General features: G+C 47.4%; 1 protein-coding gene across 1 annotated transcript; it reads left to right on the top strand.

The window, feature by feature from the left end:
• ELP6 (elongator acetyltransferase complex subunit 6) lies at positions 1–25,470 on the top strand. The gene is given in 8 exon segments (XM_063138274.1): positions 1–151; positions 3,168–3,246; positions 8,262–8,332; positions 9,458–9,582; positions 12,907–13,102; positions 15,980–16,126; positions 24,712–24,802; positions 24,805–25,470. Coding segments are annotated over 8 exon segments (1,020 nt in total). The 5' UTR covers positions 1–97; the 3' UTR covers positions 25,062–25,470.
• Positions 25,471–27,150: the final 1,680 nt, after the last annotated feature.

Genomic DNA, 27,150 nt, shown 5'->3' with positions numbered 1-27,150 from the left:
ATTACGCTAGCACGCCGCCCCAGTCCGCCCTCGGCCGCGCAACCTTCAGACCGGGGCTTTTTCATCCCTCGGCGGACGCCGTAGCTCCGAGAAAAAAATGTTCGCGGAGCTGAACGAGCTGCTGGGGGTCTCCGTGGAGAAGCCGGAGCAGGTGAGGAACGCGTTCTGAAAGGCCTGGCTTGGCCTCGCTCGGTTTCCGTCGTGCTCCCGCAGGAGAGGGCGCTTAGAACGAGGCGTCGAGCTCGCTCCCAAGAGGCACCGCGCGCTTTCCTAGGGAGCGGGGCATGGCGGGATTTGTAGTCCTTCCACCGGAGGGCGGATGGGCAAAGGATATGCCCTTTAATAAATGAATTAACTAATTTGCAGCATTTCTTACCCCGCTCTTCAGACCAAAAAGGCTCCCAGAACGGCTTACAAAGACAGCCTTTGTCCTCAGGCTATGAAGGACACAGCACAAAAGGAAAGGGGATTGGGAGGGAGGAGGAAAAAAAGGAGCAAAACTCAAGGACAGGCGTTTTACTTTAACGTTCTTAGGGCGAAACCAGCTGCCTGCCCTTGTTACACCTCTGTTGGATGTATAGGGCTAGGTTGGTCATCCCCTTCCATGATGTTCTTCCTGGGAGGTAGCTGGGTGCAGCCTCCCTCTGGCACTTGGTTGTCTGGCGGATGGATGATCCTCTTTCCTGCCATAAAGCTGCAGCATGGAAACTGTTGTTTTTTAGCAGCTCCTAAGCTGGAATCATAGAATAGTAGAGTTGGAAGGGGCCTGTAAGGCCATCGAGTTTAACCCCCTGCTCAATGCTGATGTCCAGCTGAAATCTGGCTTCCTTTAACTTAAGCCCGTTATTCCGTGTCCTGCACTCTGGGAGGATCGAGAAGTGCTCAATTCTTACTTTGCCTCAGTCTTCTCCCAAAAGGGGATCTATGACCCCCCTGGAAAAAGTGAAGCAGAAGTTGAGGGGGCAGGATTGCAGTTTGAGATTGATAAACAAATGGTCAAAGAACACCTAATTTCCTTGAATGAGTTCAAATCTCCAGGGCCCGATGAACTGCATCCTAGAGTAATGAAGGAGCTAGCGGAAGAACTCTCAGAACCTTTGTCTATTATCTTTGCAAAATCATGGTGAGGTGCCGACCGACTGGAGGAGGGCTAACGTTGTCCCTATCTTCAAAAAGGGCAAAAACGAGGAACCTGGGAACTACAGAGCAGTCAGTCTGACATCCATCCCTGGGAAAATTCTGGAGCAGATTATAAAGAAGTCAGTCTGTAAACACCTTGAAATCAATGCAATGATTAGTAGAAGCCAACGTGGATTTGTCAGAAACAAATCCTGTCAGACTAATTTGATCTCATTTTTTGATAGGATAACCTCCCAGACTGTGGGAATGCTGTGGATGTCATATATCTTAACTTCAGCAAAGCTTTTGACAAAGTGCCCCATGATATTCTGATTAACAAACTAGCTAAAAGTGGGCTAGATGGAACAACTATTAGGTGGATCCACAGTTGGCTACAGAATCGGACTCAAAGAGTACTTATCAATGGAACCTTCTCAAACTGGGGAGAGGCAACGAGTGGGGTACCGTAGGGCTCAGTCCTGGGCCCAGTGCTCTTCAACATTTTTATTAATGATTTGGACAAGGAGGTGCAGGGAACGCTGATCAAATTTGCAGACGACACAAAATTGGATGGGATAGCTAATACCCTGGAAGACAGAAACAAACTTCAAAGTGATCTTGATAGGCTGGAGTGCTGGGCTGAAAACAACAGAATGAAATTTAATAGGGATAAATGCCAAGTTCTACATTTAGGAAATAGAAACCAAAGGCAAAATTACAAGATGGGGGATACTTGGCTCAGCAATACTACGAACGAGAAGGATCTTAGAGTTGTTGTAGATCACAAGCTGAATATGAGCCAACAGTGCGATATGGCTGCAAGAAAGGCCAATGCTATTTTGGGCTGCATTAATAGAAGTCTAGCTTCCAAATCACGTGAGGTCCTGGTTCCTCTCTATTTGGCCCTGGTTAGGCCTCATCTAGAGTATTACATCCAGTTTTGGACTCCACAATTCAAGAAGGATGCAGACAAGCTGGAGCGTGTTCAGAGGAGGGCAACCAGGATGATCAGGGGTCTGGAAACAAAGCCCTATGAGGAGAGACTGAAAGAACTGGGCATGTTTAGCCTGGAGAAGAGAAGATGGAGGGGAGACATGATAGCACTCTTCAAATACTTAAAAGATTGTCACACATAGGAGGGCCAGGATCTCTTCTCGATCCTCCTAGAGTGCAGGACACGGAATAACGGGCTCAAGTTAAAAGAAGCCGGACTCCAGCTGGACATCAGGAAAAACTTCCCGACTGTTTGAGCAGTACGACAACAGAACCAGTTGCCTAGGGAGGTTGTGGGCTCTCCCACACTAGAGGCCTTCAAGAGGCAGCTGGACAACCCTCTGTCAGGGATGCTTTAGGGTGGATTCCTGCATTGAGCAGGGGGTTGGACTCGATGGCCTTGTAGGCCCCTTCCAACTCTGCTATTCTATGATTCTATGAGATCCTGGCCGTCCTCTGTGTGACAACCTTTCAAGTATTTGAAGAGTGCTCTCATGTCTCCCCTCAGCCTTCTCTTCTCCAGGCTAAACATGCCCCGTTCTTTCAGTCTCTCCTCATAGGGCTTTGTGTATGCATGTGGGTTTAAAGCACCCTTCCCCCACCTGGTGCCCTCAGCATGGCTTGTACTACAATCCCCCTCATTCCCAACCAACATGGCTGCTTTTTAATATAACTTAAACTCTGTATTCACAAAGTACTTTGCAGTTTTTGGGTCTGGCCTCACAACAACCCTGTGAGGAAGGCTACTGATGAAGAACTCAGAGGGACTGGCCTTTGACGGCTAGTGAGCTTTATGGCAGAGCGGAGACTTGAACCTCTGCTTCCAAATCCATTTGTTTGCCCACTGGATCGTAGCACACTGCCTTCTATGGGGTCAGAACATTGGTCCACTGTCAAATCTGGTGTCAAATTGCGGAGACCAAAGCGAAGTCCAGCGAAGGAAAGGGTGTTCTTGTGCGGGATTTTTTGGCATAAATTCCAAGCCTGTGGGACTGCATCTGCTCACGTTTTGGATTTTAATATCCTATCTTCTTTATTTGCTGAATGTTTTCCAGGGCAAACTGACCTTGCTGTGTGCTTCCAAGACAGACGCCAGCTTCCTGGTCCACCATTTCCTCTCCTTTTATTTGAAAGGTAGGCAGGGAAACTATTTTTTCAACCTATAAAACCAAGGTTAGGACACATTCGATGCAATAGCGTAAAAACCACCGCCACAATAGTGTGAGTTGGAACTTCCTTTCTTGATGGGGCACGTCTGTTGCAAATATCATAAAAAGAACTGTAGGTTGATTGCAAATAGGTAGTTGCAAATACTTGGTTGCAAATAGTTACAAAATAGGTTGCAAAATAGTAGGGTGTTTGCAGGTTTATTGCAAACCAGCCAGTAGGTTGGTTGCAAGCAGAAGGTTGGTTGCAAGTATAAAAAGAGCAGTAGCATGCGTTTGAACTTTCTTTCTTGATGCAGCAGGTTGGTTGCTGGGTGTGAACTTGGGTATGTGATTTATTTATTTATTTATTACATTACACTTATATACCGCTCCCATAGCCAGGGCTCTCTGGGCGGTTTACAGAAATTCTAAAATTGAGGTAAAAACAAGTATTCAAAATTTAAAACTCTAAAACACAGAACATACACACATAAAGCATTAAAAACCGATTAAAAACTAAACGTGGGTAATTAGGATGTGCCGCCATATGCCTGGGCAAAGAGGAAAGTCTTAACCTGGCGCCGGAAAGATAGCAGCGTTGGCGCCAGGCGAGCCTCGTCAGGGAGATCATTCCACAGTCTGGGGGCCACCACTGAAAAGGCCCTGTCCCTCATTGCCACACTCCGAGCCTCTCCGGAGGAGGACCTTAGATGTTGAACTTAGTGACCGGGTATATTCACGTTGGGAGAGGCGTTCTGTCAGGTATTGTGGTCCCAAGCCGTGTAAGGCTTTATAGGTCAAAACCAGCACCTTGAATTGGGCTCGGAAACATACAGGCAGCCAGTGCAAGCGGACCAGAGCAGGTGTTATATGGCCAAACCTTCTGGTTCCCGAAATCAATCTGGCCGCTGCATTTTGCACGAGCTGCAGCTTCCGAACCGTCTTCAAAGGCAGCCCTACGTAGAGCGCATTGCAGTAATCTAACTTGGAGGTTACCAGAGCATGGACAACTGAAGCCAGGTTATCCCTGTCTAGATAGGGGCACAGCTGGGCCACCAACTGGAGTTTGTAGAAGGCACTCCATGCCACTGAGGTCACCTGAGCCTCCAGTGACAATGATGGGTCTAAAAGAACCCCCAAGCTACCCCCAAATACCTATTTGGGGGCAGAAGTCTGGAGTGTGCGCGTGTATTTATTTACTTCTTTCTAGGGCTTGTGTGTGTGTTTCAGCCTGCTCTTCAGTAAAATGATTGGGTGGACTACAATGCAGTAATAAAAACCGTCCATACAAAATTGCCATTAAAATAAAGACAAAGCAGGTCACCAAGAACTCCGCATAAAAATTCAGCTGAGCCCCTGAAGCTTATGCAACTAGCTGCTTCACATTCCACGGCTGCCAGGCCCAGCAGAAATAAAAAATGCCTTGGCCCCATGCAAAAGGCCAGAAACCAAAGGAGGAAAAGCGTCCAAGTCAGGTGGAAAGTGTCAGATGACGCAGCCCCCAGTGTTAGAGGAAAACCTGCAGACTTCTTCTGACAACCGCCTGAAGAAGGCCTTTGAAAAGACACAGGCCGAAACGCGTTGGGCTTTGTAACAATAAATCCTTTGTATCCTGAGAACCTGTTTCTCCCTTCTTTTCACCCATGCAAAAGAGCCTTACACCATGGTGTAAGGTTCTTCTGCCCCTCACTGGCCTCCAAACCCGCATCTTGCTAGAGTTAGGAGACCTGCAGTTAAGCATCAATGCTGGGTGTCTTCTTAACAAAGCTCAGATGGTTGGTCTTAGCCAAAAATCTGTTTGAATGGGAACCAATCAACTGTCTGGGGAAGAAATTGGCCATGGCTAGACCAGGCCTATATCCTGGGATTGTCCCGGGAGCAGGCAGGGACGACCCCTCCATTTGCCTGGGACAATCCTTAGGTCTCGCTAAGGCCTTTGTCTCCCAGCAGTTCTCTTTCAGACAGGGTGACCCTATGGAAAGGAGGACAGGGCTCCTGCTTCTTTAACAGTTATTCAGTAAAGGGAATTTCAGCAGGTGTCCTTTGTATGCATGCAGCACCTGGTGAAATGCCCTCTTCATCACAACAGTTAAAGCCAGAGGGGCTATAATAGAGTGACCAGATACAAAAGAGGGCAGGGCTCCTGCAGGTGCTGCCTGCAGACAAAGGACACCTGCTGAAATTCCCTTTTCTATGCAACTGTTAAAAGATACAGGAGCCCTGTCCTCCTTTTCATAGGGCCACCCTACAGTTTCAGATCCTTTGAGCCTGGGCACGGGGCCTGCGGGGAGAGGCAGTTTGGACCTGGCCTGCATCCTCACTCCTTCCCACATTAATGTTTAACTGGAGATGACAGGAGCAAATAGCGTGACCCATTGCATGTGTATTCAGAAGGCCGTCCCGCGGGCGGCAGTCATGCATGGACTTTCCCCATGGCGCTCTAGCATCCTTGCATTAACCCATCCCGTGCCAAGACAAAACAAGTCCAGATTCTCAAAATATGGCAGCGTTCCCCAACCTGGAGCCCTCCAGATGTGGTGAACTGCACCATGGGACGTGCAGTCCAACACATCTGGAGGGCTCCAGGTTGGGGAAGGCTGGAATAAGGGTTTGGCACAGAGTATGTGAATCTGGGCAAAGTACATCTTTAAAAAAGGAATAAACGCCTCTTGTATTGAATTTGGGTGTGGGGAGGAGGTCCTGCGTGGGCTCTTGTGATGTACTCCTGGACTGTTCACACTACACAGAAAGGCAGGACCACAGGGGGGTCCGTCTCCCGCTGCTTCTTCTTATTTATTTATTTATTTATTTATTTATTTATTTATATAGCACAATCAGTGTACATGGTGCTGTACAGATTGCATGTAGCAAGGCCTCCCCTTGCATGGAGATAGATCAGGATGGAGAGTAGTCTAAATCTTATTTTCCAGTGCAGGGCGATACACACTTTAATTCCTTCTTAAGTCTAATGATTATTATTTCTATTAGTAGTAGTATGTATTACATTTCTATACCGACCCATAGCTCTCTGGGCAGTTTACGAAAGATTAAAACTTTATTTATTCTTTTATTACATATTTATACTGCCCAACAGCCAAGGCTCTCTGGGCAGTTCACAATTAAAACAGTTAAAACTCCCAATATACAAAGTCAGAATTTAAAACTTCTTTAAAAACTTTTTTTAAAAGTCACATAAAACCAGGAAAAGTTATAATCCAGGGGAGGCTTGTCTGAAAAGATGTGTTTATAGGAGGCATTTGAAAGATGTTTATTTATTTTATTTTATTTTATTTATTTTATTACATTTATATTCCGCCCCACAGCTGAAGCTCTCTGGGCGGTTCACAAAACGTTTACGTTTTCTGCCTCCCGAACCACACGAGGAAGGGTTTTCCAGAAGGTGGGGGCCGCTACAGAGAAGGCTCTGTCATCGAGGTTCTTTGTGGTGACATTCTGTTCGTCTTGGAATGATGAGCAGGACTCCTCTGAGAATCGTAGCTGTCGTCTGGGTGTATATAAGGGAAGGCGGTCTGCTAGGTATCCTGGTGCCAAGTTGTTTAGGGCTTAATAGGACAATAACGTAACCTTGTAGCTAACATTAAAACCGCTACACAAAATTTTAAACCATAAAAACGTAAAATAGACAGTACACACAAAGACAACGTACACACTAGAGCAGTAGTTCCCAAACTTTTTCAGGTCACCGCCCCCTTGGTTCCACAAACTCATGCCCAGCGCCCCCCTCCCCTCCCCTATAAAAATCATTATTCAGAATAGTGGTTTTCAACGACCCACTAAGGAAGATAATAACAATAAAATTCAAAACAGTAACAATCAATTGAATATTTATTCTAAATCCAATTACATTTTTTAGTTCAATTAAACATAATTGATAAACTTGATCCAGTGATATCATCTTTTTTAAAGTCTGATAGTTATTTAGCAAGTATATTAGATACCACATTTAGTAACTAGGGTAGATTTGATTTGATTTGATTTATTGCATATATATACCGCCCCATAGCCGAAGCTCTCTGGGTGGTAGAGTACCTCACTATTTTGTAAATTCGTAATGTGGTGGATGGGCTTGATGAAGTGATACCAGTTTCCCAATGTCTGGTTTAAAGTCACTTAACATGAGTCTTAAATCACCACGTTTAGTCATCTGTTTTGCAGCCAGCGTGGCAGGGCACACCAAGCAGGCTATGTCTCTTCATTAGCGTTTTGGTGCTTTTGAAACATTTCAATTCACTGTTAAAAGGACTCTTCTTAAACGGTATTAATACATGTGTGGATTCTTCCCCTATATGACTTGGGACCAAACTACCTTCTCCCATAAAAATGTCCCTAGGTTTTAAGACCTTCTGGAGAGGCGCTTCTCGGAAAAGACCACCTCGAGCACCCCCCTGCTGCCCCCTTGCCTCTTAACGCCCCCTATGCAATCCCACCACCCCCAAGGGGGTGGTACCGCCCACTTTGGGAACCACTGCACTAGACAACTCTCTGTCTTGAAAAGTCAGGCCGATAAGAAACTAGGAGCAAGTAGCCAGCTTCATCGGAGTTCAGTGCAGGATTTGAGTCTTCACAGATGGGTTCGGTCCGGGATCTACCTTCCAGAAGGGGAAGGGACCCTTCTGCAAGAGCAAAGGCTCCGATTGCGGAAGGTCGATTGTGGGGGGGGGGGCAAATCTCCCCCTCCCCGCCACACCACAGGTCACCCCATTTAGCTGTGTCTCTGTGTAGCATTTTCAGAAGATGGGGTGGGGGGGTTGCCGTGGGAAGGCGGGGAAGTCCATTCCTGCCAGCACAGTTGACCCGGCATCCGTCTGGATCCAACCCCATGAGAGTGAGAAAGCCTCAAATGTAGATGATGAAGAAGACGACAATGACGAAGGCACCGGGGCTCCTGTTTCTTAGAAAGCCTTTCCGAAGCGATGTTGTGTTTCTTGGTTCTGTATTGCCTAATAACAAGGAAAAACCTGTCTTTGTCGTCTTCTCCAGCTGGCTGTAAAGTCTGCTTTGTGGCCCTTCTGCAGTCCTTCAGTCACTACAACATGGTGGCCCAAAAGTTGGTAAGCCCCCTGGATTTCATTTTTTATTTCATTCTGTTCTATTTATGAGTGAGCAAACGGACTTGATGGCACGGGCTGGAATAGCCCTGAGTTGGATACAGTGAAGACTTTGAGCACAGCGACCAGATGTCAAGCGATGGACGCATTCTGCCTGCCCCCCCACCATCGTGATCCACCCTACGGCCCCGAGGGAGGGGTCGGTCCACCACAGAGGCCCGGTGGGTAATGGTGTCCCTTGGCCTACTAATCTCCCGTGGCTTCGAACGGCATGGACCCGTCGCCACCTTACTTGCCTTGCCTCGGATGCAGCTGTAATCTGACATGTCTTCCTGGTGCCCTTCCTAAACCTTTAGGTTGCAGTGGAAACGTCCGCTTATTGCAAACTAGGGTGACCATATTTTGGAAACCAAAAAGGAGGACAACTTGTTCGCCATGTTAAAATTATTTAAAAAAAATAATTTTAAAACCTCAAACTTTTTTTAAAAATCCTAAAACTCAATGGATGGACAGATCTGTTTCAATTTGGTATGGCTAAAGCTCTACCTAAAAGCTATCATGGTGCCAACTTTCATCTCTTTATCTTTAAAAATGACGATTTTAAAAATAATAATTTTAAAACATCAATTTTTTAAAAATTCCTAAAAAAATCAATGGATGAATGGATCTGTTTCAAATTTGGTATGACTAAAGCCCTTCCTAAGAGCTACCATCGTGCCACGTTTCATGTCTTTATCTTAAAAAATGACAGAGTTACAAGCATTTTTGTTAATTCCCATTAGAGCTGCTCTTTGGAAAAATCCGGATTTCCCCTCCCCCTCCCGGATTTGTCATCAAAAATCTGGGCAAATCCGGGCAAATCTGGTCATATGGTCACCCTATTGCAGACCTATAGAAACGCACCTGTAACAGCAATGCTTTGGGGCCGTCAAACTCTTGCACAGGCTACGAGGCAGAGAGCAGAACCGGTTTATCGCATCTCCACTCACCATCTGCGGGAGCCTGCCAGCGGCAGGGGGGGGAGCCAAAAGGCGGCAAGGGGCCGGCTCCCAAGGACTTCCGGGAGGAGCTGCAGACGGTGTCCCTTGTGCCATAGAGGTCTGGATCTGACCCGTTCTCTTTTTCCAGGGAACTAGCCTAACCGCGGCCAAAGAACGAGGCCAGCTCGTGTTCTTAGAGGGGCTGAAATCCTCAAATGACCTCTTGTTTGGCCAGCCGCCGCCGGGGGAAGCCAGCCCTTTCCAGTTCGTCAGGTAATCAGTCTTGGCTCCTGACAGTGTAAGAGGGTGGGCTATCCTATACAGGGCCGGCGACAAGGGTCAGCATGGCCGGGCACCTGCTGGGGGCCCACACCCCAACAGGGGCCTGCTGACAGGGGCCTCCTCTTCCCCTTGCAACCTGCTTATTCAGCTGCCCCTTGTTCTGGCCCAGCAGCGGTGTGGGTGAGCAGGAACAGCAGGCGCTCGCTCACTGGCTTCCTATCTGTCAAGCAGGCGAGTGGAAGCAGAGATGAGGGAGTGGAGGAGGAGCCGTAGCAGCTGGGAAGAAAGTAGATTCAGTGAGGGAGGGGGCCCCCTTTGGGTGTGTCTTGCCCAAGAACTCTCAAATAATAATCATTGATTATAATAATTTTCCTCCTCCCTCCCAATCCCCTTTCCTTTTGTGTCATGTCTTTTAGATTGTAAGCCTGTGGGTAGGGACTGTCAAGAAATACTTTTGTAAGCCGCCGTGAGAGCCTTTTTTGGCTGAATGGCGGCATAAAAATCCTTAAATAAATAAATAAAAAAAATAATATTTCTTACCCGCCTCTCCGATTGGATCGAGGCGGGGAACAACAGCAAGCATAAAATACATAAAACACTGATTAAAATCATAGTATGCACTGTTAAAAAACATCCTAAAAACATCCTAAAAGCATCCTTGTAGGCCCCTTCCAACTCTGCTATTCTATGATTCTAAGGGGAACATAAGTATGGGACTTTTATTGCACTCACACCCTACTTGTGAGTTTCCCGTGGGCAACTGTGTGCACAGAACACTGGACTGGATAGACCCTTGGTCTGATCCAGCGTGGTTCTATGTCTTTATTTATTACATTTATATCCCACCCTTTTTTCCTCCATAAGGAACCCAAGGCGGCATACATAATCCTCCTCCTCCTCTCCATTTTATCCTCATAACAACAACCCTGTGAGGTAGTTTAGGCTGAGAGTCTGTGACTGGCCTAAAGTCACCCAGTGGGCTTCCATGACCGAGTGGGGACTAGAAACCGGGTCTCCCAAGTCCCAGTCCAACACTTTAGCCACTATGCCACACTGGCTCTTAGATTTCTATTCATGCCCTGCCCAACCCCCTCAGTATGGGGTGGGAAATATGCTCTCCTCACTATGTTTGAAAGACACAAGTTTGGTTCACTAGGGAGACACTTCGGGAGTCACCTTCCATGACATAGGCTCTTTACAACAGGCCTGTCCGTGGACACTCCCTGCTCAAGCTAAGCGCCACCACTTTATGAGCCTGAAGTGAGGGACAAATACCACCTTTCTATGTGGAGAAAACGGGTTAAACAGGAACAATTTCAGGAATAAAAGAATGCGCTGTGAATTATATGTGCTGATGGTGAATGAATGTCAGAACGGGTGTTACATGTATATAACTGCAGATGATAAATGCCAAGGAGACACGTGGGGTTTTTGTGGTAGTAAAACAAACTGCATAAAAATGTATTTCAATGTTTATTTATTCATTTACTTATTACATTTCTATACCGCCCAATAGACGGAGCTCTCTGGGCGGTTCACAAACTTTATTTCATAATAAAACTTTTCAGACCCTTGTTAAAACTTCTCATCCTATCCTTTCTCTCTTCTCATACACGCTTTCCTTTCTCTCACACCTTCACTCTTGAACTTTCTTTATTATCAGGATTGTTTAATACACACCAACTGACTATCTGCACACGACACTCAAAAGACAACCCTCTTTACCCTGAGCCTCTTAATTCTCCCTCCTACCAAAGCACTTCAAAAACACACCCACGCCCTTATCGCCTCAGTCATTCCCTTATATATCCTCCTTCCCCCTCCTAAGATATTCAATCTCCACCCACTCAGGTCAACATCCTAAACACAATAGACTTACAAATCCTAGACATACATTAGGGAACTGACTTGTGGGGTGTAACACCACATCGCCCCTTTTGCTTCTTCCTGATTGGCCGTGACAGTTCTGTGCAAGCAAGAACCCAGCTCTCCCGACTCCCCGGCTAACACTCTAGCCTCAACGCTACACTGGCTCTACAGGTGTTCTTATGATGCGCCTGTGATAAATGCTGAACTACTTGCATGGAGGCTCTTGACCAGCAATTGTATCTGGAGTGGTCTAGAACTGGGGGAGCATCCCAGAGAGTGTGAGTGAGGGTCCAACAATCATAGATGCAGGGTGTAGACCACGGGAAGGGGATCTGGTGCCCTCCAGAGGTTTTAAACTTCAACTCCCATCATTCTCATATCGCATGGCCAATGGTCAATAACTATGGGTTTTTTGATTCTGGTTAGGCCTCATCTAGAGTATTGCATCCAGTTCTGGGCTCCACAATTCAAGAAGGATGCAGACAAGCTGGAGCGTGTTCAGAGGAGGGCAACCAGGGTGATCAGGGGTCTGGAAACAAAGCCCTATGAAGAGAGACTGAAAGAACTGGGCCTGTTTAGCCTGGAGAAGAGGAGATGGAGGGGAGACATGAGAGCACTCTTCAATACTTAAAAGGTTGTCACACGGAGGAGGGCCAGGATCTCTTCTTGATCCTCCCAGAGTGCAGGACATGGAATAGCGGGCTCAAGTTAAAGGAAGCCAGATTCCAGCTGGACATCAAAAAAACCTTCCTGACTGTTAGAGCAGTACGACAATAGAACCAGTTCCCTAGGGAGGTGGTGGGCTCTCCCACACTGGAGGCCTTCAAGAGGCAGCTGGACAACCATCTGTCAGGGATGCTTTAGGGTGGATTCCTGCATTGAGCAGGGAGTTGGACTCGATGGCCTTGTAGGCCCCTTCCAACTCTGCTATTCTATCATTCTATGATTCTATGATCCAAAACATCTGGTGGGAACCAGTTTGCCTACTCCAGTCTCTCTTGATCGCTCCTTAACTACCCTGCTGGAGAACAACAAAGAGGGTAGATTTCCCAATTATTATTTTTAAAAATTCTTTAGTGCGTACTTTCGTTCGTTTAGCGGAGAAGCCATTCTCTTTTGCGCTGGTGACTGTGAGCGTGGAGGCAAGAGAGAGTCGTTTTTGATGGAGCTAGAATTAGACGGGTGTGGTCTTCTGCAGGTGCTTATCACGGTACCGAACATATTGCACAGTAAATACACCGTGTTCACAGAATCCTTGGCATCGGACATGAAAGGGATCCATCTACCGAGTTAATTAAACAAGAATGAAAAATGTAGGGCAGCAGCTCCCTGGCCCAGGTGATATGGCTGGGACCGGGAGCAAAATGGCGCCCATTTCCTGTTTCCGAAAGGGTTGGCCCCCGCTTACACCGGTAACCTTGGCTCTCCTCCCTCCCTCCTTTGCAGCGGAGACGGGTCCAACCTGAAAGCGCTCTATGGGTTTGTTCGGAGAGCCCTCAGCCCAGCCGCTAGTGGGGACGTCTGGAAGTTCCCTGTGCTGGTCGTGGACAACCTCAGTGTCTTGCTGAGCTTGGGCGTGACGCCAACGGACGTTCTTGATTTCATCCATTATTGCAGAGTCACAGTGACCGCTCAGCTTAAGGTATCACACGTGTTTTCATTTCTTCCTCGTATTAAACTGGTTGCTTTTGCCCAAGGGAACAAAATCAATGTTCATTTGAGAATTTTCTGATGCCCTCGAGATGGATCTAATTCAGCATGTTTGTTTTACTTGTATTTAGTAAACAACAACACAACACAAGTATTTTTGACCTAAAGTATTTAAAGAAAAAAATCAAGGCAGAGTTACTGTGATTTAAATGTCATTTTACAAGTCCCCTGTTTAAACAGCTCCACTGGCTTCCAGTCTGTTTCCGGGCACAATTCTGAGTGCTGGTTATAACCTACAAAGCCCTATATGGCTCGGGTCCAGGTTATCTGAAAGACTGTATTCTCCCTTATGAGCCTGCCCGTACTTTGAGATCTTCTGGAGAGGCCCTTCTCTCAGTCCCACCATCTTCACAGGCGCACTTGGTGGGAACATGGGAGAAGAGGGCCTTCTTGGTGGCTGCTCCCGTGCTCTGGAACTCTCTTCCCGGGGAAGCTAGACTGGCTCCCTCCTTGATGGGCTTTCGGAAGCAGGCGAAAACTTCTTTGTTCCAGCAGGCCTTTGGAGAATAATCTGGGCCTCCGTCTATGCTAAGGACTTGTGAAATTGTCATGCATTTTAAATGTTTAATGTTTTAATGTTGTAATATATTTAATAGATTTTTTAACTTTTGTATATTTCTTTTCATAGGTTTTAAAATGTATATGTTTTAAATTTTGTAAGGCTGCCTTGAGGCCCAGTATTGGGCAAAAGATGGATAGAAATAATAATAATAATAATAATAATAATAATAATAATAATAATAATAATAATTTTACTGTGGTTTAAATGTTATCCACGCCCTCCTGGTATTTAACTGCTAGCTTTTGCCAGGCCGCCGTAGTTGTGGCTTAAGAGGAAAACCTCCTTCATCTAGAAATTCCTCTCTTGAATATTAGTGATGTGGATTTTTGAGTATTAGTGATGTGGATGTTTTGAGGACGTTTTAATCATGTATGCTATGTTTTTAATCAGTTTTTAATGTGTTTTATATTCACTGTTGTTCCCAGCCTCGATCCAAGTGGAGAGGCGGGTAAGAAATAAATTGTTGTTGTTGTTGTTGTTGTTATTATTATTATTATTATTATTTTCCAGAAAAGAATCCAATGCAAATTCAGATTAATTTGTATTCCCTATGCACATTTAGACTAATCTGCATAGGGAAACTTGCACCAGGTCTTTTGGTTTCTGAAACCTTTTAAACCACGTCACCCATTGCAAATCATCAAGGTGTACGCAGACCCTTTGCCCCCCACCTGTCAGGGATGCTTTAGGGTGGATTCCTGCATTGAGCAGGGGGTTGGACTCGATGGCCTTGTAGGCCCCTTCCAACTCTGCTATTCTATGATTCTATGATCATGAGGCAGCTGGACCACCATCTGTCAGGGATACTTTAGGGTGGATTTCTGCATTGAGCAGGGGGTTGGACTCGATGGCCTTGTTAGGCCCCTTCCAACTCTGCTATTCTATGATTCTATGATTCAATCCAGGCACACAGATACATGGACGCGTTTTCAATCCCCCCCCCCCCGCCTTCCCTATCTCCTCTTTCCAGTATGGAAAACCCTTCGCTCAGCCCTGGTTGGCTCCCGCCTCAGCCTTTTTTCTCCCCTCCTCGCTATGGTCTCGGCCTCTGTGAGGGTCCCCACCTGATGCTCTGAGCCAGCTTTTCCAGCTTCACTTGCCTTTCCAGCTGTGCAGGGAAAATTTAGCCACTATCCTTTAATAAGGCTTTAATCTCCGGCGTAACAGCTCCAGAAATCAATGTGGCTGCAACGGAGCAAAGGGATGATGGTGCTGTTCCTTTTCTCGCAACACCCATTGTTTTGCCTGGATCGCTTTTTCTTCTCAAAGCGTCAGCATTCATTGCCCTTGGAGTCGGTTTCTGGTGCTGTTGCAGCATCACAGGTCTGGTGCTGTACCAGCTCCAGCTTGGGTAATGGTAGAGTGAGAGGACCAGTGGCGAGGTTCCTAAGGGGTGATACGAACAAAAGAAGTGCCCTGATGCTGGATCAGACCCAGGGTCCACCTAGTCCAGCACTCTGTTCACACAGGGGCCAGGCAGCCGTCGGCCAGGGATGAACAAGCAGGACATGGTGCAACAGCACCCTCCCACCCATGTTCCCCAGCAACAGGTGCACACAGGCCTACTGCCTCGGATACTGGAGATAGCACACAACCATCAGGGCTAGTAGCCATGGATAGCCTTCTCATCCAGGAATTTATCCGACCCCCTTTTAAAGCCATCCAAATTGGTGGCCGTCACTGCATCCTGTGGTAGTGGGTTCCATAATTTAACTCTGCGCTGTGTGAAGAAGTCCTTCCTTTTATTTGTCCTGGATCTCCCACCAATCAGCTTCGTGGATGACCCCACTGGTTTCTAGTATTTTGATGAGTTCCACAGGACAGGGGCCACGTCAGAGAAGGCCCCGACCCTAGCGCTGTCCATTCCGATTTTGGATGTTAATCAATTCAGAGTAGGGCTTTGTGTGAAGAGAACCAAGAGGCTAAGCTAAGAGGGGTGGTTTGAAATTGGCCATAAGCTTGATAGGGTTCTGTGTTCCCCAGCTAGGCACACAGCCCACCCCCCTGCAGAAAACAGAGTCTTATACCACCAACTGGAAGGAGGCAAGAAGAAATATACCAGCTATGTTAGTGAAGAAAATGAAACACCCGGGCCCGATGGCTTATTACTTTCAAAAGTTTCAAACCCAGGCAGGTGCAGATGCAATGCCGTTTAGGAACTGAGTGTCTTGCTGGGGTCTCCGGATCTGTCCTAAACTCTGGGCTGGAGGGTCAGCTGCTCACCCCCTGGTTTGTTCTCTGGCACAGGGGAGCCTGGTGGTCGCGGTGCAGCAGAGCGACACCTCCGAGGACCAGGAGAATGAGCTGCTGGTGAAGTCCCTCCATCACCAGAGCAGCTGGGTGCTGAAGGCAGAAGGGCTGGCGACCGGCTTCTGTAAGGACGTCCACGGGCAGGTGAGTCGTCCGGCCTCCTTTGCTCTTCTCCCGTACCTTTAAAGCTCTACATGGCCCCCCCAATGAGGCTCGCCTGGCACCAACACTGTTATCTTTCATGCGCCAGGTCAGGACTTTTCTCTTCTCCCAGGCATTTAACACCATTGAACAACGCTAAGTTTGTTTTTTAGCGGACCCCCAGAACTGTTGTTTTTAAACGGATACTGTTGTTTTTATGTTTTAAAATTTTGTATACTTTTAATATTTACTGTTTTTAACTTTTGTAAACCGCCCAGAGAGCTTCAGCTATGGGCTGGTATATAAATGTAACAAATAAATAAATAAATTTGAGGTCTCCAAGCAGGGCCTGGGCAGCCGACTTTTCCAGAGTTTGGAGTTCTGGGGCTTGTCCATACGGCTGTTTACACAGCCGTAAATGCGCACCTTTCCATTTTCGGACAGATGACGCAGCCGCAAACGCGAAGCCATCCAGAGGCAAACCCTGGAGAATCCGCTCTAAAAAAGTAGGGCATTTACCCCAACTATTTTGGCAGTGGAGGCGGCTCCAAGGCTCTTAAAAACTAAAAAAAGTTTAAAATAAAAATATTTATTTATTTATTTATTTATTACATTTCTATACCGCCCAATAGCCGGAGCTCTCTGGGCGGTTCACAAAAATAAAAATGGGGTTGGGGGGAGAGTAGAAGAGCAGTGGTGTTCGTCCTCCCCCTTTTTCAATTTTGATCATCTGAATCTGCAGAGCTCTGCAAAAACAAATGGGAGGTCCGGTCAACCCCCATCTGAATATGCAGAGCTCTGCAGATTGAGATCTTTAAATTAAAAAAAATAAAGGTGGGGGGATGGCCCCATTCCTTCCCCCCTGGGAGGAACAGACCCATTCCCCCCCCCCCGGTTTCTTTTGTTTCAAAAAAAGTTTTCAAGAGGCGCCAGGCAGGGTGAGTTGGGAGGTCCGGTCAACCCCCATCTGAAAAATCGCACTTGCCTGTGTAACCCCCGGGAAGGAAGGCAAATGCACCTCCGTATAGCTGGAGGCCTGGATTTCCTGTCATCCTCCAGGCGTGCTGGACTTCAGCTTAACCTTCCCCAGCTTAAAATTGATGTAGCTTTTCTGTTGTGGTTGGCTGCATGTGCCATTTAGAGCGCGAAAAGCTGGCTGGGAGTTGTAGGACTTTTTTCCTGTCTAAACATGCATTGGATTGTGCCTTTACAGTATTCATCTCATTCTTCATTATCATCAACATCTCTTTATTATGGTCAAGTTAAAACACAGAATACAAATAACAGAGCACAAGAAATACCATTTCTCCATTTTAGCTAATACAGTGAGTCAGCAAATTTAAAGGAATTTGTCCCCTTGTTCAGTAATATTCATAGAATTCATAGAATAGCAGAGTTGGAAGGGGCCTACAAGGCCATCGAGTCCAACCCCCTGCTCAATGCAGGAATCCACCCTAAAGCATCCCTGACAGATGCTTGTCCAGCTGCCTCTTGAAGGCCTCGAGTGTGAGAGAGCCCACAACCTCCCTAGGTCACTGGTTCCATTGTCGTACTGCTCTAACAGTCAGGACGTTTTTCCTGATGTCCAGCCGGAATCTGGCTTCCTTTAACTTGAGCCCGTTATTCCATGTCCTGCACTCTGGGAGGATCGAGAAGAGATCCTGGCCCTCCTCTGTGTGACAACCTTTGAAGTATTTGAGGAGTGCTCTCATGTCTCCCCTCAATCTTCTCTTCTCCAGGCTAAACATGCCCAGTTCTTTCAGTCTCTCTTCATAGGGCTTTGTTTCTAGACCCCTGATCATCCTGGTTGCCCTCTTCTGAAGACGCTCCAGCTTGTCTGCATCCTTCTTGAATTGTGGAGCCCAGAACTGGACACAATACTCTAGATGAGGCCTAACCAGGGCCGAATAGAGAGGAACCAGTACCTCACGTGATTTGGAAGCTATACTTCTATGAATGCAGCCCAAAATAGCATTGGCCTTTCTTGCAGCCACATTGCATTGTTGGCTCATATTCAGCTTGCAATCTACAACAATTCCAAGATCCTTCTCGTTTTTAGTATTGCTGAGCCAATGTAACCCTTGGGTCGGTACCCAGGGCCGGGTTCTATGTCTAGGGGTTGTTTGTTTTTCCCTTAAGGTTAGCTCAGGCTCAAGCCCCCACCCAGGAAACCTGGGACACCAATTTAGAGATGTCTGAGTAGCAACCTCACCCACACACCTGAGGTATAAGTACTGGTATTTATTCAGTTTGACAACAAGCAATACAAATGGAACAAAGAATACAACCTTTTGATCAACACATCTCCCTCCGAAGGTCTAGGTAGGCCGATGGAAGCCTGTGTCCTTTAGCCTTATTCACAACCCCAGGAGACAGAGAATGAATAGGGATCCTCCAGGCATGCAATAAGGTGGATGGTAGGTGGCAGCAAACTGGAACTGGGGTGCGCTGCAAAGAGAGCGGATTCAGCAGCAACAGGAACTGGGGTGCGTTGCAAAGAGAGCGGATTCAGCAGGCCCAAGCCAGGAACCACTTCCAACACTAACCATGTCAAAGTTCAGCTCCTCCTTCTGCAGCAAGAGACTGTTGCATGCACAACACTATATGCAATTCAGCTCCTTCATGTTAGGGCATGTTTTCCCTGCTCCCCCCCCCCACCGGGTGGCATGTACTCATTTCTCTATTGCTTTACATTCTCCCCCAGCCAAATATTTGACGTCTCGGCAAATGATATACAAACTCTTTTAGAATGGGCATCCAAATTCCCACAGATCTATAACAAAACTTTGTGGGGGATATATAGATTTATAACTTGTTATACCAAATTCATCATATGTCAATTTTTTCACAGGTCTTATTTCTCTACCAGACCTTCTGCTATGATAAGCAGCTGTACTTCCCTCGCTAGCAAAAGCTTGAGTCAGTTCAGGGGACTGGCTTTCTAGGGACATTTCATGGTCTGCTGCTGGAGTCTCGACATCAGCTTCTTCTATCAGAGCAGTTGGAGAACCTGGGGCTATCTGTGGTGCAGTGGCTATCCTATCCTCTTGGCTCACGGGAGTTAGAGGGTCTTCTGTGACCCTAGCTATGCCTGAAGTTCCTAGGGAATCTAGAGGTGGTAGTAAGGGTATGAAGGGCTCAGCTTCAGCATTTAAGGCACTGGATGCTTCTGGACTCTGGGTTGATAACCCTAGCTCTCTCTCCTCCATCTCTGAGTCACTTTCTTCTTCTGCATGCTGTGGAATGCTTGATGGCTCAGGTCTCTGCACCTTTGACTGTGGTGGAGGTGCAACTCTCCTCCCTTGTTCCCCAGGTCCAACTGATGCGGTGTCAGGAATGCCTACTAACTGTCCAATGGGGAGTAGGTGGTTTCTGTGGAGGGTTTTTAGGGGTCCAATGCTGTTCTCTGGTTTTACCCAATACACAGGAAGAGTTCCCAATTTTTCTTCTACTATATAGGGCTGCGCTTTCCACCAGTCAGCCAATTTATGTTTCCTAGGGACTCCCAGATTCCGAAGCAGTACTCGGTCTCCAGGTAGCAGTTGCTGTGCCCGCACTCTTGCATCGTAACGGTGCTTGTTCCAATCTGTATTTCTTCGGGCGGCAGCGGTGGCCAGCCGATAGGCTTGTTGGAGTTGTTGTTTCATCTTCTATGTAGATATTGGAGATGGGTTCTCAGATCTTCATTGTCTCCAGAGACCCTGAAACACAAATCTATGGGCAGTCTGGGCTCTCTCCCAAACATCAGGAAGTATGGAGTGAAACCTGTAGAGTCATTCCGTGTAGCATTGTAGGCATGTACTAAGAATGCAGTGTGTTGGCTCCATTGTGATTTTTGTTCTGGGCATAGGGTGCCCAGCATGTTCAGCAAGGTGCGGTTGAATCTTTCAGGTTGGGGGTCCCCCTGGGGGTGGTATGGAGTAGTCCTTGACTTCTTGACTCCTGCTAGACTCAGTACTTCTTTAAGCAACCGACTCGCAAATTTGGGCCCTTGATCGGAATGGATCCTGGTTGGCAGCCCATACACAGAGAAGAATTTTTCCCAGAGTACTCTGGCAACTGTGTTTGCCTTCTGATCTCTAGTGGGGTATGCCTGGGCATAACGAGTGAAGTGGTCTGTCACTACTAGGATACTCCCATAGTTTCGTTTGTCAGATTCTAAAGACAAGAAGTCAATGCATACCAGCTCCATGGGTCCCTGGGTGCTGATGCTCTCTAGGAATGCAGCCCGAGTGGGAAGAGTTTTCTTTTGGACACAGCGGGCACAGCTCTCACATTTCTTGGCGACATCGTTTGCCATCCTAGGCCAATAGAATCGATCCTGGATGAGCCCCCACAAATGTAACCCTGCATACCAGCTCCATGGGTCCCTGGGTGCTGATGCTCTCTAGGAATGCAGCCCGAGTGGGAAGAGTTTTCCGTTGGACACAGCGGGCACAGCTCTCACATTTCTTGGCGACATCGTTTGCCATCCTAGGCCAATAGAACCGGTCTCGAAGGAGCTCCAGTGTCCTCTCAACTCCTAGATGTCCTAAGTCATCATGTAAGGCTCTCATGGCCATTGCTCGGTGCTGTCTGGGCAAAACCAATTGTCTCCGGGGCCCTCTTAGAAGCTCTGATGTGACACGGTATAACACTCCATCAATAATCTTCAGTTTGTTCCATTCCTTCAGTAACGATGCTGCTGTTGCTGAGAGCAGTGTTGTTTTTGGAGGCTTCTTTTCATTTCTTTCAACAAGCCAGAAGACATCTTTGATATCTGGATCATGCTGTTGGGCACTTTTCCAGTCGTGGGAATTCAGTTGCGGCAGCGGTGATTGATCCAGGGCGATATAGTTCACTGCTACACAAGGTATAGTTTCAGGGGGCAACCCTAGAGCCTCAGCAGCACATCCCATGGAAGGCTCAGCTTTCACTCCATCTTTTTCACATAGTATCTTCACTCCTTCCACAGGAATGATAGACTCTTTGTTCAGCTGCTGGCGGGACAACGCATCCGCATCGGTGTTAGTCTTTCCCGTCTGGTAATGAATACTGAAATCATAGTTAGCCAGAGCAGCCACCCATCTGTGGCCAGTAGCATCGAGCTTAGCTGTTGTAAGGATATACGTAAGTGGGTTGTTATCTGTCCAAACCTGGAATTTAGCACCATATAAATAGTCCCGGAATTTTTCAGTGACTGCCCATTTCAGTGCTAGAAACTCTAATTTATGGATGTGATATCTGGTCTCACTAGGTGTAAGCCCTCTGCTTGCAAATGCAACTGGCCTCTTTTTCCCATCCATCTCTTGGTACAATACTGCACCTAACCCACTGGTACTGGCATCTGTGTGCAGAACAAAGGCTTTACTTGGGTCAGCATAGGCTAAGACAGGAGCTCCTGTTAGACACTGGATGATCTCATGGAATGCCCCCTCACAATCTTTGTCCCATTGTTCCCCAAAGGGTTCCAGTGGGTCATGATAGAGGGCATGCACTGTGGCTTTTGATGCCCTCTTTCCCTTCTTCTTTCTAGGTGTCATTTTGCTGGACTGGTACCCTCTGGTTAGATCATTCAGCGGTTTCACAATAGTGGAATACCCACGGACAAATTGCCTATAATATCCAGTAAATCCTAGGAAGGTCTTCAGGTTCCTGTAATGACGGGGTCGTGGCCAGTTGATGAGAGCACTGATCTTGTCTGGATCAGTACTAACTCCTTGTTGAGACACTATATGCCCTACGTACTTGACAGATAACCTACAAAATTGGCATTTCTCTAATGACAGCTTAAGTCCATACGCTTCTAGCCGGTCTAGCACCTTTAATAACTGCTCTTCATGTTCTTCTAATGTCTTCCCAAATACAGTGATGTCATCTAGATAGACCAATACTTGCAAAAGGTTCATGTCTCCTACAGCTTTCTCCATCAGTCGCTGGAATGTAGCTGGTGCTCCGGAGATGCCTTGAGGCATCCTCTCAAACTGGTAGAACCCTAAAGGGCATATGAATGCTGTCTTCTCTTTATCTTCTTGTGCAAGAGGGATCTGGTAGTATCCACTTCGGAGGTCAAGTACTGAAAACCACTGACTTCCTACCAGGCTATCCAGGGCATCCTGCACCCGAGGCATAGTGTACTGGTCTGGCCTGGTGCGTTTGTTTAATGTCCGGTAGTCTATGCACATCCTGATCTTCCCATTCTTTTTCCTAACAACCACGATTGGTGAGGTATATGGGCTACGTGACTCAGAGATGACCCCATTGCCCAACAATTCTTGAAGGTGTTGCCTCACATCTTCTATCTCTGACAGTGCAATCTTCCGAGATCGTTCCCGGAATGGGGAGGGATCTGTTAAGGGAATACAATGCTCTACCCCTTTGGCATGTCCAAGATCCCATAAATGCAGTGAAAACACATTAGGCCTCTGGCAGAGTTTTTTCCTCAGCCGACTCTTCCATTCTTCAGGGATGGGTGAGTCACCAAAGTCAATTTGTTCTCGGTCCACCACAGATCCCGGTTGTGGGGATCTGCTAGTTTTTACCACTGTTGATTCAAAAAGATCAGCCATCTTCTGGTTTGGTCTCACTGAAATGTCATGGGTTGTCACATTTGCAATTCTCATGGCAACTCTAGGAGAATCACCCTTGGACACCTCAATGAGCCCGGCCAACACCATCAACCCATCTGGCAGGCTCGGATCCTGTGGTTGCTCTAGCAGGATGGGTCTTCTTGCAGCAGGTGGGATGGATGCACGCACCCAAAACTGCTTTTCAGTTCCTGCTGGGATGGTGACAGGGTGTTTCCCCTCATACTGCAGAGTCCCCAAGGGCTGCTCGTGTTCCACACCACTCTGAGTGATGTGTCGGTAAGCTGCAGTGAATGCATTTTCAGCGTGTCCAAGAATTTATCCCCAGCTTTCTTTTGGCAATAGTGAGCCAGAACTTTAAACAGATGGGAGTTAGTTCCAATAATCACAGGTGGGGTGGCAAACCCTTTTGGATCTGGGCAAACTAAGGCCATGGTGTGTAACACCTCTCTGACCCCCACAACTTCCTCAGGAAACTCAAGCTGAATGATGATGTAGCCCAGATAGGGGTAGTTTGACTCACTGAGACCCCATAAGTCGAGTCCCGTTAGGGGTTGTATCTGCAAGTGGGGTGTTACCTTCTCATAAGTAGACTGGAAAAGGGTAGTGACTTGAGACCCACTGTCAAGCACAGCTCGACAGGCTGCATTTTCAATCTTCATCTGGACTTCTGAACGTGGTCCCACCAACCCAACTGGAAGGCCAGAGTAAAGCATAGGGGAGTTGGTTTCTTTGTCCTTTGGTGTGGAGCCATAACTTCTCTTAGTGACCCCATCTCCAGGCCTAGTTCTCGTTTCCCTGGTTTCCCCAGGTACCACGGGGTCACTGCAGAACCAGAGTAGAGTTTTCCTCATTTCGACACCTGATAGCTATATGGCCATCATTTCCACACTTAAAACAAAAAAAATAAGTCTTTCCTCCACTTCCCTGGGGTGCGCTGCAAAGACAGCGGATTCAGCAGGCCCAAGCCAGGAACCACTTCCAACACTAACCATGTCAAAGTTCAGCTCCTCCTTCTGCAGCAAGAGACTGTTGCATGCACAACACTATATGCAAATCAGCTCCTTCATGTTAGGGCATGTTTTCCCTGCTCCCCCCCACCGGGTGGCGTGTACTCATTTCTCTACTGCTTTACACCAAGTATCCCCCATCTTGTAACTGTGCATTTGGTTTCTATTTCCTTATGTGCATTTGATTCCTGTGCATTTGGTTTCTATTTCTATTTCCTTATGAGGGACCTTATTTGATAGATCAGGGGTGGTCAACTGGTGGACCTCCAGATGTTTTGTCCTACAACTCCCATCAGCCACCAGTTGCCCGCCCCTGTCATATGCAATGCATTACCAATCTTCCATTTGGTAAACTATATGGCTATACAAGCGTTGAAACTCAAATTCGGAAATCCAAGGCACGGAAGCCATTTTATGGTGGATCCGCCATTTTATAATGGATGCACCATTGAAGCCAGTGATCGTGTTTGGAAGGACATGATTGTGCCGGGCACCGGGAAGATGGTAGCAATTGCAACAAGGAGCGGGCAATGGCGGCACTGAGGACATGTATGCCCTCTGTTCCTGGGCCTTGGTAAGTTCAGCCCTCCCAGGCACTGCATGCTGGGAGTTGTAGGCTGTACAGGGGCCTAGGACCATGCGAGAAAATGGCGGATCTGTCATAAAATGGCGGATCCACCATTAAATGGCCTCCATGCCTCGTATTTCCAAATCCGAGGTTTCAGGCTTGCACAGCCCTGATAAACTAGTCAGAAGAGATGAATTCATACAACTTTATCTTGTTCATTCTTGAAACAAACCTCAGGGAAGGGCTGTTTCAATATTGCCATCCTATGGCTGAATATTTGGCTCTGTTTTTTATACGTGTATATGCATGGCGAGGCCCACCTCGAACCTTCGGATAGGGTGCTCCTGGCTGCATGGATGGCTCTTGGTTCTCCTTCCTTTTAAGAAAGGAGCTAAAGCAGATGTAAGCTGAAAGTAGCCCCCCCCCCTCCTTTCTTTGTTGCAGTTAACAATTGTCCAGCGTAGCTCGTGGGAAACCAAAGCCAAGAGAGACCTCCTCCGTGTTTTCCAGTACAAGATCCAGGACAAGAACGTCACGTTTTTTGCCCGAGGGATGTCAGCAGCTGTGTTGTGACATCTGGGAGGCGGGGGAAACGGGGAAGCAGCGGCCGTCCTTCGGAAATGTTTGCGGGATCCAGAAATGGAGAGAAGGAGCGCCTTAGAGGAAAGTGGCTTTTGCAGGAACGGTTCAGCCGCCGCTGCTGTGGGGTTTGTTCCGGCACCTGTTCCTCCTCCGGTATCGAATCCTATGCAAGTGTGACGTGGTCTGAGCTGCTCTGTGGACCATCCGGATAAAGGAGAAGAGACTGAAATGGACTCTGTGGGAGTCTGGGCGACTCAATAAAAGCAGGTCATGATCAAGCCAGCAGCTGCTTTGCTGTGGTGTCGGAATCCAGGGTCAGGCAGAGCGGTGAGGAAATGTAATAAATGAAAGAATAATGCAATAATTGAAAGTTGGGGCCGAAAAGAGATGTCGGAGAGGCTTGTAGCAGCGCTAGAATCTAGGTCGGGTGAGCAGCCCGTCACCCAGTTCTCCCGCACGCCCTCCTGCCATCGCACTCATGGCTGGGTGTGCGCCCGCGCCCTGCATCCCAGCAAAATTGGACTCCTGCAAAACAGCCCCAGCAGCTCAGCTGGGAAAGGTGTGTGGAGGAGACCTCTCCTCGTGCATCCTGTTTCCCAGCACAACCGAGGGTGCTGAGGAAGAAGGCATCCATCTCCAACAGTGGTTCCCAAACTTGTTCAGGTCACCGCCCCCTTGGTTCCACAAACTCATGCCCAGCGCCCCCCTACCCTACACTATAAAAATTATTATTCAGAATAGCGGTTTTCAACGACCCACTAAGGAAGATAATAACAATAAAATTCAAAACAGTAACAATTAATTGAATATTTATTCAAAATCCAAAGCACCCACCGCAGGCTTGCTGAGGGAGGGAGGGAGGGAAAAGAGAGTGAACGCCTCTGTTTTGCAGCCAGCATGGCAGGGCACACCAAGGAAGGTATGTCTCTTCATTAGCGTTTTGGTGCTTTTGAACCATTTCAATTCACTGTTAAAAGGACTTTTCTTAAACGGTATTAATACATGTGTGGATTCTTCCCCTATATGGCTTGGGACCAAACTACCTTCTCCCATAAATATGTCCCTGGGTTTTAAGACCTTCTGGAGAGGCGCTTCTCGGAAAAGACCACCTCAAGTGCTCCCCTGCTGCCCCCTTGGCTCTTAACGCCCCCCCCATGTAATCCCAAGGGGCGGTACTGCCCACTTTGGGAACCACTGCTCTTCAACGTGCCTTCTTGCCTGGCAGGGTCATTGGAGGACAAGGTTAACAGGGAAACTGGGATGGAGGAGAGATCCTGGTGACCCTGCTCCACGTGATTGGGATGGGGGGGGAGGCTAAAACCTCCTCCCCAACCCAGTGTTCAGGATGGGGTGGGGGTTGGTGGATGGGGAGTGTGTATGAATCTCTGTGCGCAAGTCTGCTTGTGTACATTTGTGTGTGTGTGTGTGTGTGTTTCTGTATGCACGCACACCTGTGCGTGGCTCCAGACTGCCCGTTCAACACATGTTGGGTGATGGGAGTTGTAGGCCAAAACATCTGGAGGTCCACAAGTTTGCCCACCTTCATAAGAACGATTCTTAACGATTGCCCTGAGAGCAGGGGGGTAATTATTTAAATGCATTTGTAGGGTACATGATCTCCCACCTTATTTATTTATTTATTTATTTAAACACTTGTATCCCACCCTATATCATTGGGATCTCAGGACAGCGTACAGATAAAATCAATTCAAGCAGTATAAAACCATAAAGAACGTACACAGCTAAAAACATATTAAACCATTAACAAGCTAACACCAGTAGAAAACTTAAAAGCAATAAAAGCAATTAAAACGTAGTGCAGCTTTATGCAAATTCAGCCCGGTTGGCCTCCTGCGAAATCCAAGAAACAGTTTGGTGGCACCCGAGAGTCCAACCTGGCTGCCCCTCTGGCATTTTTCGCTGCAGAATCCAAGAAGTGACAGCCTCCACGTTTAGAGGTGAGCAACGATTATGGAGTCTTCAACGCCTAAAACAGTCTTTTTTGTGAATGCAGCCCGAGGCGTTCACCGTGACTCTGGGGCCCAATCAGACGCACGTCCAAAGCGCGAGTCTTGGTGTCCTGGCTCAATTTTATTTTTCAAAGAATTTTCAGAACATCCCTGGACCGGGGCGGTGTGTGCGTGAGTGTTTGTAAGGGTATACGGCCCACCCAAATGCAATGGATATAGCAGGCATACATTTTTGTGAGCATGTTCTTGTGACTCCGGCCTACGCAGGGTAGGTACGCTGTGGGTGTGATTAGTCTTGCTAGTTGCCTTCCTCAACCTGGGGCGCTCCAGA

Source organism: Elgaria multicarinata, chromosome 1, assembly GCF_023053635.1.
Source record: "Elgaria multicarinata webbii isolate HBS135686 ecotype San Diego chromosome 1, rElgMul1.1.pri, whole genome shotgun sequence".
In the NCBI taxonomy this organism is placed as follows: domain Eukaryota; kingdom Metazoa; phylum Chordata; class Lepidosauria; order Squamata; family Anguidae; genus Elgaria; species Elgaria multicarinata.
The sequence above is the reverse complement of the archived record's forward strand: the minus strand, read 5'-3'. Positions and strand labels throughout refer to the sequence as shown.